The sequence below is a fragment of the Homarus americanus genome, unplaced genomic scaffold (genome assembly GCF_018991925.1).
Source record: "Homarus americanus isolate GMGI-L3 unplaced genomic scaffold, GMGI_Hamer_2.0 scaffold25013, whole genome shotgun sequence".
In the NCBI taxonomy this organism is placed as follows: domain Eukaryota; kingdom Metazoa; phylum Arthropoda; class Malacostraca; order Decapoda; family Nephropidae; genus Homarus; species Homarus americanus.
The window spans coordinates 2,399,531-2,421,819 of NW_024722158.1; the positions used below are offsets into that span (position 1 = coordinate 2,399,531).

At 38.3% G+C, this 22,289-nt stretch overlaps 1 protein-coding gene across 1 annotated transcript in view; it reads left to right on the forward strand.

Moving 5' to 3' along the window:
- The window catches only part of LOC121862007, a 101,044-nt gene that overhangs the window by 65,677 nt on the left and 13,078 nt on the right, over nucleotides 1–22,289 (forward strand). The window contains exons 4-5 of the mRNA XM_042359936.1: nucleotides 3,366–3,459; nucleotides 7,554–7,716. Coding sequence (XP_042215870.1) covers nucleotides 3,396–3,459; nucleotides 7,554–7,716 — 227 coding nt within the window. The 5' untranslated portion in view covers nucleotides 3,366–3,395. The remainder of the gene's footprint in view (nucleotides 1–3,365; nucleotides 3,460–7,553; nucleotides 7,717–22,289) is intronic.

A 22,289-nucleotide genomic window follows, 5' to 3' on the forward strand; every position in this document is an offset into this window, starting at 1 on the left:
AGTATTTCAAGTAAGTCATACATTGGCACTCTTACATAAATGTTTAATCCAATATATATTTACAAAACAATCATGGCTATTTAATTGTCATGGGTTGCGTTGGGCCTCCCGCACAACCCATCCCAAATGTTTGTTTACGGTAGAGATAAGGTAACCGGCCAGCCATAACTGGGACATGTTTTCAATTAGTGGCATGTTAGCCAGCCGATAGGGGGGGTGCAGGCCAGTGAGACAGTGGTGTACTGTTCATCACTTCACGCCTCAAAAAAAAACAATTTAGCCAGTGGGCTTTAGACCTTGGGTTAGAGAAGACCTCCTGCTCAGCGGACTTAAGAACAGGGGCCATACAGTCCTACCAGTGCTACGAGTCTGTGTGTGCAAATCCCCGAGATTTTCGTTAAGTCCAGCGTCAAGTTAACACATCCTGTAAAGGAAGTGATCAATGGTGAGGGCCTGTTTGCTACAAGAGCACTCCAGGCCGGCCTAATAGATCTAAACGATTAATTCTCCAGGTTGACAAACTCTCCCTTATAACTTACTGTACTGTGGCGTGAATGCGAGTGACTGACCTATCCATGCAAATTATAAGTCCAGTGTATGGAATTGTGCCAAATAAACGTAAGTGCAATCATCTGCCCGTATCTGTGATCCCTCTATTATTATTATTATTATTACCAAGGGTAATGACTGATTGGTTTTGACAAAGTATAACCAATAACTTAGATGGATGTTGGAAGTTAGTGGAATTCATTAAATCATCATTTATCAAGCACATAACACATTGAATGCCGGAAGCAGAGCAAAATTCTACGTAGTGATACACCATAATCTCTTGGGTGATTAACCAGTGTGAAGGTATCCGAGTTCTACGGTAAGAAAGCCACTTTCCTGCATTTAAAACGTAACACTAATTAGTCTAATCTTAACACAAAAACAATGACACAGTCTACCTGTATACACAATAAGTACGAGTTAAACTTGCGTGTTGAAAGTCTAGAGAGAAGCCAGGGTAGGTGTTGACTCTAAGATATGGGTAGCTATACTGAAATGCCCATCCTATAGCCTGGACCCTTGGCTGGTCAGCTATGGCCGAGTCAGGTGATTATAATTATACATAAACAAACTCCCTTCACACCCTCCAACCTCCTTCTGGGCCTCTCATCTTCAACCATCTCAACACTCTACATTGTGAGTTACAGCCTAACATAACATTTGTTTATATGTCGTCATAATTATGTACCGCTTGAGGTAACAGATAGATAGAAAATACCATTGCAATACAGTAAATATATTTGCCAACTAGACACGATACTGACAGCTCTGTCCTCTTGTTCCACCTTAATACTGTACAACCCATGTTGTACTGCTTCCCTCCCTTATCATATTTATGTATATCAACTCCACTGTAAAGTATGTTCAGTATATACTGTACCTGTACTTATAAAAGAAAAAAAAAGTTAAATATAAATATCGAAGTGATAACCATGGTAACATTCTGATATGTTCTTATTACCACCATGTTACGTGTACTGTTCCAGATGATACTAAATGTTACATAATACTAACTTGAGATAAATGTACAGTATATATCAGGTGCCTTCAAGAGAGCTCAGGTTCTCAACTGGCGCAGCCATGTTAATATTAGGATTTTTATCGACACTGTATCTGTGTTCTTCTGGCTAAATAAACTGTTTCAATATCAACTGTGACAGCTCATATTAACTGGCATTGTCCTCTCTCCCTCCTTGAAGGAGAGAGGCACCTGCACCTCAAGAGTGACACTAAGGATTTCCACTGTCGACGAAGTGGCGAATCGTGGTGAGGGACAGGAAGGTGACGAGGCATATGGTGGTAGGTGTGCAGTCTTTGACAGTGAGGACTGTGTTCTGGGGCGAGGAACACTGTCACCACTTGTACCAGGCTGATTGCTGCTCCAGCACTAGGAGGTCTGGAGCAGGGACATTGGGGAAGTAGTCCCCAATCTCACGCTGCTTCATCTGGTCATCTGCTGTAGTTCATCTATAGCAACTGTTCTCATATCTCAAATGTTCTGCTAAAAAGAAAGGAGGTGGAGGATGTCGGTGTTGGCCGTAAAATACAGGAGGCTGTCCAGGTGTGTCCTCGTCGTCTCTCGAGACTGATGGTGGGAACTTCCCCACTTCTTTCTCTCTCTCGTCCTCTTCATCCTCCCGTCTTTCTTCGTAGGCCCTGATGACACCAGCTGCTATTTCCTCCTGGATCATGTCACCATAGCCAGGATCATCTGCACCCACTACCACCCCCCACATCCTCCATGGTCACAGTAGTGTCACCACTGTCACGGAAAAGGGTGTGGGTCTCTTCCAGTTTGAAGCCCTCGAAGTCTGCATCATCCTGTATTATCACTGCTTTAGCACCACCACCACCACCACCACCACCACCACCATTCAGGACCATCTCCCACATTCCTGAATGTAGTCAGTAGAATCTTGTCCCAGGCTGCCTTGAGGTTTAACAGTGCATCCTGGATGCTGTAGTCCTTGATGTTCTTGCAGTGCCCTAGTGTCTTCCTCCCCCTCTGGCACTGGTTCCACAACCAGAACACCATTTAAGAGGCGTTGCCTGTAGTGGTGTTTGCAGGCCAGAATGCTGCCCCGGTCCATGGGCTGTATGAGTGCGGTGGCGTTAGGCGGTAAAATCTTCACTCTGATTTGCCCATCAGTATTTTTAAGTCACCCTGAGGGTGGGCAGGTGCATTGTCAAGGATGAGCAAGGCCTTGACCTCTTGCCTGTTAACACATTTAACTAACCCACAGGGTACAGTACAGGCTCTTGATAGAATTTATCTGGTGTGTTTTCAGTAGAGCTCGTGTTAATGTTAGAATTGATATCCATACACAGCTACTCGACCTACGACCTACTCAACTTACGACCACCCGGACATACGACCGCCTCAGTCGTACCAAAATGTTTTCAAATTACGTATTTTCGAGTCCCAGCGTTAGTGATCGCGCTGTGTACTGACAAAATTTTCGTTTGTAATTCACTTTAAAATGGCTGGCAAGCTTAAAAGTGAGAGTTTTGTGGTGCTGAGAAGAAAAAAAAGACCCATTTTAGATTTTCTATGTATTATTTAAGTGTTTTCGACTTACGACCTGGGTTTGGGTCCCTAACCCCGTCGTAAGTCGAGGAGCAACTGTAGTTACTTTGTGATACTGTATTGGTTTTTCTGGCCAGGTAAACTGTTTCTATCAATAATTTTATCAGTAACTTCATATGATATACAATAAACTGAGGTTGACTGTAGACTGGAATTGGCTGAATGAAGAGAGAATTGTCAGAAAGTCTGTATCCAAATTGTTTACATCTTTTACTTTCCTCGGCAGGTGGATGTAACTATAACGCTGCAGGTGGCTATGAATGCTTCACTGGCAGATATATCAACACTCACCATCCTCCGTAAGAAGATCTGTCTTAGGGGTGAGTCCTTGCTTCAATTTAGGTCTTGCTTCTTTTCAATTATTGCCCATCTTTTACGGTCACATGGCTAACTATATAGTAGAAGTACTGTACAGCAGTTTAAATTTTATCCCATAAGAAAAGTCACTTGCATGATTGTCACTTCAAAGTACTTGACTGTGCTAAAATAGGGTAAAAATACTCCTACTGCCTTGTTAAAGTACACTGTCTATAATGTACACTTGCCACAAAAAGTTCTCAACAGGCACAAAGGGTCATACAATATGACAAAATGAACAAGAAATCTGAACATTGCTTTCTGAGGAAGTTTTAGTGTGAATTAAATTACTTTTTTTCACCTTTAAATGTTAATAAAATGAGCAACATATATTATGAAATATTGAAAATCACTTCTCAACCTAGCATGCCAACCATTGCGAGATGACACGAGCCACAGTGCTCGTTCTGAAATCTACCGTGACCGGCTGTTTGAGAACTCGTTGTGGGGAGTGTACAATATACTGTACAGTCTCCATATTGAACAAGTCGCCATCTTAACCAGATCAGCTGATATGTGGCCCAGTTCACAATGGTTTAAAACAGTCTTTATATATCTAATAATGTTTATATTTATTTTGTTCAACCTCACAGTTAATCTATTAACAATGTGTGTTTTAACTTACTGTAGTTCCTCAGTAGTAGCTGTTGTTTGTCTTGGTTATTTAGTAATGTTAACCAATAAACAGCGGCCATAATCATTGTATGGATGGTGGCCATTATAAGGTAGCTGTAGGGATGGTGGCCATCACCATTATAAGGTAGCTGTAGGGATGGTGGCCATCACCATTATAAGGTAGCTGTAGGGATGGTGGCCATCACCATTATAAGGTAGCTGTAGGGATGGTGACCATCACCATTATAAGGTAGCTGTAGGGATGGTGGCCATCACCATTATAAGGTAGCTGTAGGGATGGTGGCCATCACCATTATAAGGTAGCTGTAGGGATGGTGGCCATCACCATTATAAGGTAGCTGTAGGGATGGTGACCATCACCATTATAAGGTAGCTGTAGGGATGGTGGCCATCACCATTATAAGGTAGCTGTAGGGATGGTGGCCATCACCATTATAAGGTAGCTGTAGGGATGGTGGCCATCACCATTATAAGGTAGCTGTAGGGATGGTGGCCATCACCATTATAAGGTAGCTGTAGGGATGGTGGACCATCACCATTATAAGGTAGCTGTAGGGATGGTGGCCATCACCATTATAAGGTAGCTGTATCACCATTATAAGGTAGCTGTAGGGATGGTGGCCATCACCATTATAAGGTAGCTGTAGGGATGGTGGCCATCACCATTATAAGGTAGCTGTAGGGATGGTGGTCATCATCATTATAAGGTAGCTGTATGGATGGTGGCCATCACCATTATAAGGCAGCTGTAGGGATGGTGGCCATCACCATTATAAGGTAGCTGTAGGGATGGTGGCCATCACCATTGTATGTTAGTCTTCTAGGTATCTGAACTTGTCCCATTTGGTCCTGTTTGATAGGAATTAAAAGTGTTTGATCAATCAAAATGTAACCAAAGTCTGTTTGTTTGTCTTACCAGACACAAGTGTGCCTGGTGGAAGGTGTTGGCAATGATAAACAGTAATGTTGATACATATCACATCATATAAAATACAATAGCACAGAAATAGCTCTTTCCACACTCAAACCATCATCGAGGTGACGCCACAGCTCAGCCAGGCAGTCAACCAACTGACTCCAAGATATGTGCGGATGCTGCGTGCGTGTGCGCTTGTGTGGGGGTGCGCGTGTGTGTGGGGGTGCGCGCGTGTGGGGGTGTGCTCGCGTGTGGGGGTGAGCGAGTTCTTGAGTGCAAGGATGTGTTTGTGTCTTGATGTCAAATTTTTGTATAGTATTGTCCCACCGTGAAAGATGTGACACAAGTTTGTCTTTCTTGTACCAGTTGTTCCTCTCAAGAAGATTACTGCAAGTCAAAATATATGAATAAATTATCTCCAGTTCTTCCCTTCACCATAGTGTTGGCTGTTGTAGAGTTAACATAAGAACATAAGAACATAAGAATGGAGGAAACTGCAGCGGGCCTATTGGCCCATACTGGGCAGTCCCGTTTACACCCAACCCATATTGCTCATATAAGCATCCAACCTATGTTTGAAGCTATTCAGCGTATTCGAGTTAATGATGATATTTGGTAACTTGTTCCATTCATCCACTACTCTGTTTCCAAACCAGTCTTTACCTATTTCACGCCTAAATCTAAATTTGTCTAACTTAAAACCATTGTTACGAGTTCGCTCCTGGATGGATAGTTTGAGTACCTTTGTAATGTCCCCTTTGTTTAGCCCTGCCTTCCACTTATACACCTCTATCAGGTCGCCCCTCGCTCTACGTCTCTTGAGGGAGTGCAAATTAAGGTGCTTTAACCTGTCTCTATACTCAAGGTTCCTAATGCCCGGGATTAGTCTTGTCATTCTCCTCTGAATTCTTTCCAATGATTCTATATCCATTCTGTAATACGGTGACCAGAACTAAACTGCGTAATCCAGGTGTGGTCTCACAAGAGCAAGATACAGTTTTAGGATGACCTCGCTAGTCTTGTAACTAACACTCCTTTGTATGAACCCAAGTACTTTATTAGCCTTGTTACGAGCAAAAACACATTGTTTACTTGGCTTAAGGTTCCTACTTATCATTACTCCTAAATCTCTCTCGCAGTCGGATTTCTCCTTTATTGATTCCTTTCACCCACTTAAATACTGTGCTCTTATCTGAGTGTGTTGCTTCATGTAGAGTTGTGTGAGTCACTTTCAGCATAAAACTTGAACAGCTTTTCACGTTTTGTTTTCATATTTGGTCATGTTACCAACACACTTACTTGTTGTATATTGGTAAGCCAAACATACTTCCTCTTCACACCACAGTTGTTGGATGCCATTTTAAGAGTAGAATAAGAGCAAAAATAACATAAATAAGTGAGACAAGTACAGAACAATTGCCTCAAGTTGAGACTAATAGAGAGTGGCAGGAGGTTAATGGGAGCACATGGCAGCAGTCAGCAGCAAATATCACACTATTTTATAATGAATTCTGATCATACAGTTACAGGGGGCCTATCAAAAATCCGGCAACCTCGGGACCTGAGGAGTGCCGGATTTTCGAAAATGCCGGAAAACTGATGGTTATATTTGCTGTATGTATAAGTTTAACAGAAAATGACTACCTGTACAGTCCTTTAAACAAAGAAAATTAAACACTTAAGTTAGGATAATATAATTGACATTGCTGGATTCCTTGTAAGACCAGGAATATTTTGAATATAAATGTCATATATTTTGCACAAAAGATAACATATTTATTCAGAGTAAACATTATATCTAAAATTTGTATGTCTAATGCAAAATCTATGATGTTTATATTCAAAATGATCATCAAATTGTAAGAATTCCAGCAATGTAAATTATATTCTGGCCGGGTAATTTGTATGAATTTTATGAGCTAAAACAAATATCTTCAGTTAATGAAAAAAAAAATTTCTTCACACCGTGCCAGATGGTCAGACGGTCCCTCCCTACCAGATAAATGTGTGGGAAAACCAGACTATTTACCTTTTTAGTAATAAATAATACCTCAGACTGAAGTTAGGATAATATAATTGACATTGCTGGATTCCTTGTAAGACCAAGAATATTTTGAATATAAATTTCATATATTTTGCACAAAAGATAACATATTTACTCACAGTTAACATTATATCTGAAATTTGTATGTCTAATGCAAAATCTATGATGTTTATATTCAAAATGATCATCAAATTGTAAGAATTCCATCAATGTAAATTGTATTCTGGCCGGGTAATTTGTATGAATTTTATGAGCTAAAACATATATCTTCATTAAATAAACAAAGAAATATTTGAAAATGCGCTCTGAAATCCATGCCGGAAAACTGAAGGTTCCGGTTTATCGGTTGCCGGATTTTTGATAGGCCACCTGTATTAGAATTTGATATGTTTTCTCATTTTGTATTTTTAGACCTGAGATGATGTACCATACTGTATAGGTAAAACTCTTGTGTTGAGCAGACAGTGAGGTGGAAGCAGATGGAGTGTCGGTGGAGATGGTGGAGGCGCGTCACTCCACCACCGTGGTGTATATTACTCTCGCCTGTCTGGCAGTCTTCCTGGTGGTTGTGGTCGTCCTCGCCATCGTCAATCAAATCAACAATAATAAGAACGCTCCTGGCAGGTCAGTGTGTTGTATTATATTTATAATTTTTTGTGACTTCCCATATCTATGACTGTACTTATTTACCATATGGTATTTATATGTGTATGGTGTGTACAGTCATCATGTCTGTTGCAATGGTCTGTGTCACATCTGATACTGCACAGTGTATGAAAACACTTTACACACTAATGAGAGAATCACATGTGGTAATAGTATCATTGATGTAGTTTTTACCTCACAGACAATATTTTAATTTGCTACAGCTAACGCGTATACTAGGGTGTGACAGTTGCCCCAACTTTGTTCTACAATGCTGTTCAAAATTTTGGTGTTGCATATTGACATAAAAAATACCCACGTGCAATTTTTTGAAGTTTCATGCATATTTGAGTGAGCACCAGCAATTTGAAAAATAGCGATTTTGCTTATACAGTCGACTCTCGTTAATTCGGACTAATAGGGGGAAAGGGTGTCCGTTTTAGCCGATTGTCCGAATTAACCGATTTAGGGGTTAATATTGCATAATATTCCATTATACAGCTATGTGTATGTTTATTTGAGTGCCCCTTCATAGGAGTCCGTTTTCTCTCACTTCAGGACGCCTGAGTCGTCCGTTTTCTCTTAATCTTAGAGTGCACCAGAGACTTCATTAATCCTTAGAAGTGAGACAGAATTTGAAATTGCAACCCCAATTGCAACTGGGACAATCCCAGAACCAGAAATTTGATACGGACAGTTCAGATTTCGTCCGAATTATCCGAAATCCGGATTAAAGGGGTCCGAATTAACGAGGGTCGACTGTACAGTCATGCGCCGGTTGACGTCCTAGATACGTTCTTGGAAACGTGACGTTAACCGAAATGGACGTTGTCCAATCATCACATAAACTTTGTATTTATACTTACGTGTATGTGGAATACTATATACGTACATATACACTTTTACTCTTAAATCACTACTGTAATGTGATACAGGTGATTAATTTTTATTTCTTGTGCAAAATACATGATGTTTTTATTAAAATTATTCACTGTTATACAAGGATTCCAGCAACGCTGGGCAGATGGGGGAGGGGAGGTAGTACGTTTGACAGTTGGCACCGGCCCAGGTCTAACGCATGTATATTTATCAGTTCTTAAGTGACTAAGCTTCTCTCTTATAAAAAGCCAGTGAAATGACCTGGGTGAATATAATTAACATTGCTGGGATTCTTGTAACATACTGATTAATTTGAATATAAACATGCTATAATTTGCACTAGACAAAACAATTTTAGTACCATAATCAAATTAGTACATGTGCACTCCAGCTTTGCACTAAGGTCATTTATTTCTATTACGTTTCTTTTAGTATGGTGTGTGCATGTAAATGGATGAAAATAAATGAAGAAATCTATGTAAATCTACCCAAAAATACAGTTGAAAAACTTTTTTATAAAATGTACTACAGTACTGTACACTAATGTACAACAATTTTTATCTCTTGAGCAAAATATATGACGTTTATATTCAAATTATTGGCTGTCTTGCAAGGATTCCAGCAATGCAAATTATAATCTCCTAACTTTAGTCTGAGATATTATATAAGATAAAAACTGTAAGCCTAAAAGCCTGGCTGGGGGGGGGGGGACGTAGCCAGCCACGCCACCCAGCGAGGGGTTGGGGGGGGGGTTGAGGTGATAAGTTTGAGCCGAAGGTCTCTGTGTGTTTATTTGACAGTCCTACTAAGCTTCTCTCATTTTAAAATGCCAGTGATATGACCTGGGAGAATATAATTAACATAGCTGGGATTCTTGCAAGATACTGATTTATTTGAATATAAACATGATGTAATTCGCACTAGACATAACAATTTTAGTACAGTGACCCCTCGTTTAACGAACGCCTCGGTTAACGAAATTTCGGTTCACGAACTGCCTTCCATAAGGATCTTCAATTCGGTTAACGAACAAAAATTCGGTTAACGAATTTCTTACGAACCGACCTCAACATGTTTTCGCTTGCACTGGCTGGGCAACCAGCTTTAGTATCAGTCCGCCAATACATTAATCGGTTCTAGGGCTTAAATTCCTAACTATTTTAGTAAATATCAAGAAGTTTATACTATTCAATAATTTTAAAAGTTTAATATTCAATTTTTTAGTCATTTTAACAATTATTGAACATAATTGAATGTAAAGTGACTAGTTTAAAGCGCAGCATCCAGCCTCTTAACACAGCAAACAGGCGTTAGTCTCTCTCTGTTTTCACTGGAGGTAACATCTTGCTTGAGACTCTCTTCAACTAAACGCTTTTTTTTTCTGTTTCCAAGCAAATTATTGGTCATTTTGAAATATATTTTACATATTGACAATATATAATGCAGTACAGTGTTGATTTAAAGAAAATAATCTTGAAATACACCAAGAGAACTAAAATTTTATGGGTGAAATGGTGCCATGGGGTGACTTCTCTTCCACCCCAATGCCTTCTCTTCTTCCTTCTCCTCCACCCCCATTGTAATTCCATCATCATCATCATCATCATCATCATCCAGGAGCCTTCTACATACACACCTCAAAGTAAGTGAACTTTTCTACCATTTTTGTTGAATTTAGGAAATTTTCGGTGAGCTGGAACCAATTACCCAAAAACCCATTGAAACAATGGTTTCGGTTAACGAACTTTTCGGTTAACGAACGACCTTCTGGAACGGATTGAGTTCGTTAACAGAGGGGTCACTGTACCGTAATCAAATTAGTACATGTGCACTCCAGCTTTGCACTAAGGTCATTTATTTCTATTACGTTTCTTTTAGTATGGTGTGTGCATGTAAATGAATGAAAATAAATGAAGAAATTTATGTAAATCTACCCAAAAATACAGTTGAAAAACTTTTTAGAAAATGTACAGGTTGTACCTCTCTAGTCCGGCATTCTGTGGTCTGGAAATTCCCGTGGTCCGGAACGATTTTCGTTTGTCCAATAGGTAGATAAGCAGCTTTTTTTCTTTTTTTTTTACTTATCTGAATTATTATTATTATTATTACTGGAGTATTGCATTTTTGCCCCTCAGGCCCCAATGTGGGTCAGTGACCTGTGCCCGGGTGGGCTAATCCCCGTAAAAAAAAAACAACAAAGCCGCGAGAAATTAAGGTTTGTTTACATCTGGCAGTTCTGCTTTCTCTCTGTTTGTCTATACCAGGGGTGGCCAACCTTTTACATACCATGCGTCAATTTGTTCACACACTAGATCAGATGCGCCATACAACTCTTGTACCCCCGTCTACTTCTTGTAAAAATATGTTTATTGACATAATTAGCATTTTTACATGATAAAATTATTAAATATAAAAACAATATCTGATAAAGCAGATAAACATTACTTACCTTTCATGAGACTTTTGAGTCTGTTTTGATTTCGTCAGTCTTTCAATGTTTGGAGTTAAATTTGTTACTGAGAGCAGCAGAGAATTCTTCAAATTTGAATCAGTCAGTCGCGACCTCGTTTTGCTTTTAATCAATTTCATGGATGAAAATGCTTGTTCACATCTATTTGTCGTTCCGAAACGACATATATAACTCTGGGCAAATTTTCTTAGTTCTGGGAAATTTTCACAGGGTAATGATCGCCAGAAATTAATCATGTCAGAAGCATTTGGGACTGAGGAAAGCTCATCAAATTTCATTTTCAATAATGAATTTGTTTTCAAGTCAATAAGTTCCATTTGTATGTCACTAGGCATCTTCATTATTTTTTGTTCACTAAGTGAAAATGGGTTTATAAATGCGAGTATGCAGTCTTCTTCTTTAGCAAAATCACGAAAACGACTTTCAAATGACTCTTGCAATAACTTGATTTTTTCAGTATATTTTGTCAAATTGCCATTATCAGCAGCACATTCACTCTGCTCTTTTAAGTGCAGAAACTGGCTCAAATCCTCATTTCTAACTGAGAGATGAACAGTTTTAACTTCATCTTGAATACATTGATGTCATTTACTAAGCTAGGAAACAATTTGTTCTTGCCCTGCAGTTTCAAATTTAGATCATTGAGATGTCTGGTAACATCAACTCAAAATGCCAAATCAAATAGCCAGTTTTTATCACATAAAAGGGCTCTTTCCACAGGTAGCTCATTTTTCTCTTCTAGAAAATTATGAACAGTATTTTTCAGTTTCCACAACCTACTCAGAACCTGTCCTCTAGAAAGCCAGCGCACCTCACAATGAAGGACAAGGTCGCCATATTCCAAATCTAACATTTCACAATATTTTCTGAATTCTCGTCTGTTTAATGCTCCTGCTCTAATTTTATTCACACATTTCACAACCGGTAACGTAACATGCTGCAAATTTAAAGTTTTTCCACACAGTGACTCTTGGTGTATAATGCAGTGATATTTTAGTAGAGGACGATTTAAAAAGTTTTCAAGCAAAGTTGTAGTCCCGGCGACTTTACCTATCATTGACGGCGCTCCGTCAGTACACACAGTGATGAGTTTACTAGAATCTAATAGTAGATTTTCTAGGCATGATTTTACTTTGTCAAATATGTCTGATCCTCTTGTTTTTCCATGAGGCGACTCAAGACTGACAAGTTCTTCAAAGACACTAAAATGATCATCAATTCCTCTTATAAAAATGCTTAACTGGGCTACATCACATATGTCAGTTGATTCGTCTAAAGCTAAAGAAAAGAAAGTACAAGAATGGACAAGGTCTTTCAGTTGCTGCGATACATCATGAGAGAGTTCCTCTGTACGTCTCGTAACTGTCTGCTTTGATAGAGCAATTTCGTCTGCTTTCCTTTCAATACTTTTATCACCAAGACGTCTTGCAAATATTTGAAGACAAGGCTTAACAATTTCTTCTCCATCAGAGAAAGACTTCCTTTTTTCCGCCAACGCTAAAGCAATTTCATAGGACGCTTCTGTCATCCACAAACTTTCACAACTTTTTTAACAAATACATTTTTTCTTCTTCTGAATTCTTCCTTTTTCTTAGTCACATATTCTTTCCGTAACTCAGACCCAAGCACGAGCTTCAGTTTTCCTTCTATTTCAGTCTGATGCTGTGTTTTATAGTGTCTATTAAGATCATGTCTTCTATTCTGTGAAAGAGTGTTTTCACAAACATTGCACAACGGTTTTCCTGTCGGACCCGCTATAAATAACAACTCATTTTCCCACTGTTCATTGAATTCATGCTTATCGCTTTCTGCTTTTCTTTTGCTCATTTTCTTTTGCACTGTGATGGGTAACTGGAATGTAAAAAACAAGGCTTAATTTTCGAAAAGTACAAAACTGCAAATGTTCACAAAGGACGAACAAAGCAAAATGTCGTACCGCACCGAGCGTCGGTTGTAAACTGGCAAGAACATGTGACGCACTGCTGGGGCAGACGCCTGGACCCTCACGGTCACACAAGTATTAAACGCGTATTGAACATGTTACGGGACGATTGCAGAACAAAAGTCCATCTTTCCTAGTTTGATTCATTCAGCATATTTTTAACTGAAAACAGATTAATGTAAAAGAAGATAAGATTCGCTAAAAAGGATGAGTAGGCTTACTGCCTTACTTTATTATTATCACAGGGATGCAATGCGCCACTTCTAATCATCCAATGCGCCACGTTTGGCGCATGCGCCGGAGGTTGGCCATCCCTGGTCTATACAGTAGAGAGTACAACATTTAACCCTTCAATATATATGAACAGTAAATAAGTGTTGCTTTCATATTCTTATGTAGAGTAATGACGATATGTTTTTACATGTGCTCACTTACATACGCGCAGTCTCACTTTTTTCTTTAACATTAATGGTTAGCTACTTATATTGCTCCATTTATTAACATTTAATAACATTACTTCAAGCAACCATATTAATTTTTACATTAATTTTACTACAGCTACAACCAGGGTCTTATTTTCTTGTTTTATATGTAGAACCAATCAGTCACTGGTTTTGTAAACATTAATGAAAACAATGCCGACTCTCGTCTCGTTGTGTGTTTTAATATTCCACGAATTATTAATGAATTGTATTGTTCATTTTGCACACACAAACATTAATTAAAAAAAAAAATCAGAAACATTAATTAAAACATATATGAACAGTAAATAAGTGTTGCTTTCATATTCTTATGTACAGTAATGACGATATGTTTTTCTTATGTACAGATAGACCCCGACTTACGACGGGGTTAGGGACCCAAATCCAGGTCGTAAGTCCGACATAGATAATTTTTTTTTTTTTTTTTTTAATAAATAATCTACAATGAAATACAGTACAGTGAGTTCTGCTATAACGCGTGTTTTGACAACGCGAATTTGCTCGAACGCGATTTATGAATTGAGGAACGATATTTGTAAAACGCGAACTCGTTTGCTCTAACGCGATTCCACTCGAACGGTTGTTGTGGCTTCAGTTCACGTTCGACATCACATGTTCAATTGAGTTATGTGTTTTGTTTGTGAACAATTGCAGAAATAATGTATGTAATATTTATGTATACAGTATACCTATATATTATAAGTAAATTGTAAAATTTTACATAAAAGAGAAAATCAAATTACATAGCGTTTTACACCCGCGCTCTCTCTACATCACACACAGTGTTTACAGTTCACGTTCGACATCACATATTCAATTGATTTATGTGTTTTGTTTGTGAAGAATTGCAGAAATAATTTGTAATATTTATGTATACAGTAAACCACTCACAAGGTCCTACAGTACCACTAATTATTTTATACTGAAACTTACGTTTGGTAAGCTGGATTAAAATGAAGATTACCGGTATATTAAAATAATAAAAATGTATTATAAACCAGTCTAACATACCGTAATAAACACAGCTGCTATTATCATCCACCCCCCACCCCCATTTGCCAGTGACAAGAAAGGGAAAGTGACCTTGACTGTGACCGCCTGTGGCTATTTTTAGCCGTCCTTGTGTTCGGAGGTGGTCAGTAATGCATATCTGTATATTTACTGATCATAATACTTATCTCTTATAAATAATTCATTTAAAATTTATTTTTTTGCAAAGAATATTCAGTAAATGACTGCATTAATTCTTGAAACTACCTACAGTGGTAAATTTAGGATATAAATAATGAACAGAAGTCACGTCATGGATTCGGAGTTTGGTCCTTAACGATCACCATAAATGTAGCCTCCCTTTTTCGCGAAACACGTATATAAATTAAAGAAAATACTTGCAGTATATTTAATATATTACAGTATATTATATATAAATAAATAAACAAATAAATTCAAATTCCCTTATCATCCTGTGTCATATACAGAAATACTTGAGTCCCTGAGCGAGTACACAAAAAGAAAACGGACATCCTGGAGTGGATAGAGAACGGACATCTCTACTGGGGGACTCAAACGTTTCTCATGTTTTGTGGGCGCTCTAGCATAATATGAATAATATGTAAATTACAATATATATATATATATATATATATATATATATATATATATATATATATATATATATATATATATATATATATATATATATATATATATATATATGTGTGTGTGTGTAAATTGTAAAAATTTAAATAAAAGAGAAAAACTAAATACGTAGCGTTTAAAGTGTTAAAGTGTACTGTACAGTGTTGTGGCTTGGCTCAATGTTTACAGTTCACGTTCGACATCACTTGTTCAATTGATTTATGTGTTTTGTTTGTGAAGAAATACCTGTACAGTATATGTAAATTGTAAAATTCTAAATAAGAGAGAAAAACAAAATAAGTAGCGTTTAAAGTGTACTGTACATTGTGGCTTGGTGCGGGGTTATGCAGTGTTTACAGTTCACGTTCGACATCACATGTTCAATTGATTTATGTGTTTTGTTTGTGAAGAATTGCAGAAATAATTTATGTAATATTTATGTATACAGTATACCTGTACAGTATATGTAAAATGTAAAATTTTAAATAAGAGAAAAACAAAATACATAGCGTTTTAGACCCGCGCGCTCTGTTTACTCCACACTTTGTTTGAAACACGTGAAGTTTTTAAGTGTCCTCAGTGAATTCTGATTACTGTTTCTCCAATTTTGTGACTATGGAAAAGAAGAATATCTCTGGGAAGCACTCTGGTGATCGCATTTCCGGTGGTGATCGTAAAAGAAAGGCTATAACACTTGAAGAAAAGCTTGATGTTTCATGACTCCTCAGCCTCAACATCACCCTTATCCCCCATCAAGTTATACTGTATTCATATTTTTTCAAGGTAAAGTGTAACATTTACTGTATGATTTCATTATTAGATATGAATGTAACATTTATTTAGACTGTGCTATCCTTTGTGTTAGGCTAACTACGAAATTTTTTTTCGATTTGGAGTAATCTGCACCTAACCCTATTTTCTCCATAAGCCCTGTTATTTCTATTACACGAATTTCTATAACACGATGTTTTTCAAGAACACTACTATCGCGTTATAGCAGAACTACCTGTATAGTAAAAGTAATGAATAATGAGGAATGGATACAGTACAGTGAAAGTAATAAATGATAAGGAATGGTTACAGTGTGACAGCACTTACCTTTCATGTAGTCAGCTGAATGCACATGGGGCCCCCATAATTTTCTAATTATACATGGAGACTACATTAACTGGAAACGTTTCGGTATAGAAAATGCGTGTGTCATTTGAAAAAAAAAAAAAAATTTTTTTTTTTTTTTTTTAATAAAAAATCTGCGGCGGTCGTAAGTCCCGACAGTCGTAAGTCGTAGCAGTCGTAAGTCGGGGTCTGTCTGTACTCACTTACATATGCGCAGTCTCACTTTTTTCTTTAACATTAATGGTTTGCTACTTTTATTGTTCTATTTATTAACATTAAATAACATTACTTAAAACAGCCATATTAATTTTTTACATTAATTTTACTACAGCTACAACCAGGGTCTTATTTCCTTCAGTTTTATATGTAGAACCACTCAGTCACTGGTTTTGTAATCAACGAAAACAATGCTGTCTCATTTCCTCGTGTGTTTTAATATTCTACGTATTATTAATGAATTGTATTGCTCATTTTGCACACAAACATTAATTCAATAAAAAATACATTCAGTAATAAACAATAATGAATCTTTTGTACATAAGAGAAATGACGCTGTTTGCACGATTGTGCACGTCTGAAAGCTGGCGGGCCGCTCAAACCCGTTGAAATTCGAATTTCCGCCGTCAAAATTTTAAATTATGTAGTGTTTATTTTTGTGTCCAAATAAAAAATGGTGAATTAAAATCTCGTGAAATTTGAGAAGTTACTGTACGACATTTAACCCTTCAATATGTCTTCAAAGAAACCACGAAGCAGTGAAAGTGGTGCTAACTTAAGCGCAAGTCACTATCTGTCCAGGAAAAGGGTGAATTTCCATGGTCCGGCACTGGTCAGGTCCCGAGGTTGCCGGACTTGAGGTACAACCTTTACTACAGTATTGTACACTACAGTAAAAGTCCAAAAATCCGGATGCCAGGAATCCGGACCACCCGAGAATCCGGACTTTTTGAAAACTCAAACTTTTTAAATTTAGCGGTCTTTTGTGGGTTACGTGAATGAATGGAAATGCTTTAAAAAATTAATTTACATAATTCTAATAATATAAGTAATTGTAAATTACAGGTTGCTAATTTTGTTAGTTTGTAATTAGCTTGAACTGAAATGTAAAATTTGAGGCACTATAAATCTTTTGTGTGTATGTGTGCATGAGTGAATGCCACAGCTGCACAGCGACAACAAACGACCACACGATTGCCACTTTAAAACAAGCAATCAAACTGTGACAAAGTATGTAATTTTGAGTCCTACTCTTTCCATGTACAGAGTACAGGCCCATAATAATGGCCCCTAAAGTAGATAAACTTTAATGTGTGAAGAGAAAGAAGAACACATTGAAATTGAGTGACAAACTTGAAATAATTAAGAAACTAGAACGTGGTGTGAGCAATGCTGTTCTAATGGAAATATACGACATTGGAAAGTCTACAATTTATGATATAAAAAAGGCAAAGAATAAAATTCTAGAATTCACAGCTTCTTCTGAGCCTTACATTAAAATTGCTGAAAGAAAAAGTTTACATTGGCCCAAATTAGAAAATCTTGATAAAGTGTTGCACGAATGGTTTTTGTTAAAACGATCAAAAGGTATGGCAATTTCTGGGCTGATACTTATTGCCAAAGCAAAGTTTTTTAAGGAGCAAATGAACATCGAATCAGAGTGCACATTTAGTAATGGATGGCTTAGGAATTTCAAGACTCGTCATGGTATTAGACAGTTTGTTTACATTTTTGTCTAGTGTTGACTTTGTTTCTTTAAAACTGCTCGTTTTGATAAATGAAGCATGCTTTATTTGCTAATGAATAAACTATCAAAATGTACCTGTTCATCTCATCTTTATTCCTCCTTAAATTTTAGTTTTAAAAATACTGCCTGAGAATCCGGAAAATCCGAAAATCCGGACCTACCCAATCCCCAAGCAGTCCGGATTTTTGGACTTCTACTGTAATGTACTACATTTTTTATATCTTGAGCAAAATATATGATGCTAATATTCAAATTAATCTCTGTCTTGCAAGGATTTCAGCAATGCAAATTATATTATCGTAACTTTAGTCTGAGATATTATATAAAATAAACATAAAGAAATCGCCAATCTTTTGTCTGGGAACACAAGGAGGGTGGGAAGAGGGGGGGTGGAGGTGAGGTGACAGAATGTCTGCCGTTTGTTTGTTTATTTATTTGAGATAAGATTTGACAGTTGGCGCTGAAGGCCTGCCTGCGTGTTTATTTATCATTATTTAAGAGTGACTAAGCTCTTCTCATAATTTGCCACCCAAACGACCTGGGTGAATATAACTTACATTGGAGGGATTCTTGTAAGATAGTAATTTATTTGAATACCTGTATAAACAAGCTATATTTGCAATAGACATAACAATTTTAGTACCGTAATCATTTAGTACTTGTACAATACAGGTTTGCACTTAGGTCCATTGTTACTGTACAATATTAACTAAATTCACTAGATAACATACGCCTGGCAGCACAATCTATAAGAATACGCGATGCATACGTGACTGTGCCCACTCTAGGGCCATTTAGGTTCGCTAGGTCCCATTATTTGAATGTTTTTTTTTTCAATTTAAATTTTATTTGTTTATTCCTTGATAGAGGAAGCGGGGATCCTAGTGCTGTCACTTGGTACCCCTGTACCATAACACCAGAAGCAACTGGCCAGTGTCACAAGTATATACAGTACAGTACAGTCATCCCTTGGTTATAGCGCCTAATTGGGACCCCGCCGATAACGAAAGTACAGAACCTATGGGATTTATTCTAATTGGTTCCAGGCACCCAAGACCAAACCCCAAGTAACCCATTTTACGACCATTTATACCCACTAAATATATATATAATGTTATGGTAAATATCATAAACACACATAGGCATGGCTAGGTTTATTACAAAGTGATGAAAAGGGTACGCTTAATACTGTAGTCCACAAAACATGTAGCTATGCTTTTTTTATTTGGTCCCCCGTCATACGAGTCCGTTTTCACTCGCATCAGGACGCCTGAGTCCTCCGTTTTCTCTTAATCTTAAGAGTGCACCAGAGACTTCACTATACTTAGTAATGCCACAGAATTTGAAATTGCAACCCCAATTGCAACTGGGGTTGCAATTGTTGAGGCAACTAGATATGTCTGATTACAGCAAATGTGTTATTGTCAATTTGTAGGTGAAAGATTTTATCCTCAATAGATATAGGTTAACATTACACCTCGAGGCAAATGTTTAAAAATAGCCTAAGATAGGAAGCGTACACATAATATCTGACCAGTATGGGGAGGATCATCTTGTCTCCGTCAGGGGGTCGTGGAGTGGTGGTCCAGCAGGCGTCACGGATTTTGGGGGGGGGGAGGGGGGGCACGGACGATGCGTGGGGGGGGGCACGGACGTATATGCTATCGGACGTTGTTCGGTCAGACATTAACCGGCGCACAAAAAAGTTACTCATTCATATTCTCGCATGGTACATTAAGGGGTTTTATCATATATTCACAAGGTATTATTTCTCTTGAGCAAGAAACCATGATTTCTGTTCGGAAACAGATGATCGTTTGCGCTGATTAGGAATGCGGAGTCTGTTATTTTCAACTACTTGAAGGACTTCTTGAAAGCTCTCCTCATCCCTGGCAACATTAAGAAAGTCATGGCAATGTTTTACACCACGCTCTGCAGCCTCATTGACGACCTGAAGCTTGTCCACAACCCGTTTCATGTTCAGGTAGTCGTCATGATCCGCCCATTCACTGGCTGGACTGTGGAGAAACTGATAGGGCATGCCTAAAATGGTGAAGAACCGGCTTGAGCCAGGTCCAATTAGGTCCACCAGGGCAGTGCCACTTTCTGGGACAGGGGGAAAGATATGGCTTTCCATAACCCCCATGATTGAGCCCCACTCTCTTAGTAACTTCAGTGCCTTCATGGCAAAGAAGGGCCTTCCTCATCTCCTCTTTTGTCCTTTCTTGTACTTGGGACGAGAACAAAGCCAGTGGGGCCAACTTCTCAGTTAAGTACCAAGTGTGTCTACCGAGTGCCACACGTGCTTTGTCAACTATTGTGGCGTCATATGGGGCAAATTCAGCCAAGGTTTCGACCAAATTCGAGTCATTCAGTGGCGCACTTGCTGGAACGGGGCAAACAATCCACCATGGGACATAAACAGCGACTGTGAACACAGCAAACTGTTCTAACTTGGGAAACTACTCTTTGATCTGGCCTGACAAAAGAACAATCTTGAGGGTATAGAGCAGTTTAGCCATCCACCTTGCTTTGTGACGTGCGCCGGGGTAGACCATCGTGAAGTTCACTGGCTCGGATCCTTTAGTTACAAGCAGCAGACAAAGCTCTACCAGCTCCTTGTAGTCGCCACGTGTAAATGGTTGGGCTAGAGATTCACGGAAGAAGTCAGCCATCTCCTGCTGGCGCTCCTCAAACACTCCAGGCATTGCGGGGTAGTGGTATTTCTTTTTTTCATTGTACACCAGTTGAGAGAAATGGGTCCTGAACCTTGAAATGCAATTATTTGGATTATTGTATTTCATACTAATCTATAATATTGTTTTAGGGGTATTAAGATTGATATGATCGATCATTTGCTTGGTGTTAGTATACCTTATAAGTCTAATAAAAGAAATTGCACTAAATTTGTTCATTAGATAATAATATTCCTTGTTATTTTGTAAAGCCGACGGTGCTAGCTCAAACATGCACCGATCTCCAAGAAAATTTACAGGGGTGTTTCCTAGATAAATACACAACACTAAAACTTTGAACAGCATTGTAGGACCATCTTTTTATTTTTGGAGGGCAGCGGTCACACCCTTGCGTATACTGTACTACTACTATTGTCATTAAAGTACACTTGGGATGTTTTGCAACATCCACTTACTATACTTTGTGAACTTCAAGACATAATATTCCTTATTTCATGAAAGAAGTAATTTATGTAGCCATATGAAACTTAACTATTACGGCTTAAGGGTTGTTATAGAACAGTGTTTCTCTCCTTTCTAAGATTTTTGTCATTGTGATGTGGAAGATTTGTATTGCTTTTGTTTCATTCAACATGTAGAACAAATTGAAAAGATAAAAGTTTTGACTGCTGGATCATAGTGTGGGGAGAGGTTCCGATCATGAAACCTACCAGGACTTTTCAGGAGACAATTGATGGTGATGGGATTCATAAATTACTGTATCAACCCAAATACCCGGATGTGATGGTGGTATATAAACAATACAATAAAGAGGAGTCTCATAGATTTGCCTTCTGTGTAGGAGAGAGGGAGGGAGGTATTGAGTGTATTGAAGGGGGGATGGCAGAATACTTGTACTGTATGAGGTGCAGAAAATACTGAGGTGATGTTTGGTGCTGGTAAAGAAGGTACGGTAATATCTCCGTTAGCTGGAATCCCTCAGACCTGGAACTCTCCGATAGCTGGAATTGAAATTTTCTCATAAAATCGTTCCCAAAGCCGGAATTTTCCAGAAAATTCTGGCTTTGGGAACGATTTTCCGAGGGGCACATTTTCCGGCAAATTCCGAGAAAAGTTTCCCGATACCCAGATATTTACGGAAAATTCTGAGGATGGGGGATTCTTTTCCGGCTTTGAAAGAGTCGTCCCGTTACCCGGAAATCTCTCATTCCCGGAAGTGCTCTGCACCAATTGTTCCGGCTAATGGAGATATCACTGTACTGGTGCAACAGCGAGGTAGAGGACAACAAAATGTTGATGGGATTGAGGACATTACTAAGGAAAAGTTAGATGAGCAGTTTAGTGCATGATGAAAAGAAGATCAGTAGGTATGGTGGCAGGAGTTTAATGGGCAGTATGTGTGTTTCTGGATATATAAGTAGCTCAGTGCCAGAACAGATTTGTTTGCATTGTCCTAAAGAGATCCACCACTTGTACCTGATGGGGGAAGAATGAACTAAACATTTCACAATGAAAATATGTTTGTCTGTTCATGGCACTTATCCTATTCTGGAGCTGTGCTTCTCATATTTTAGAATGGTTAAAA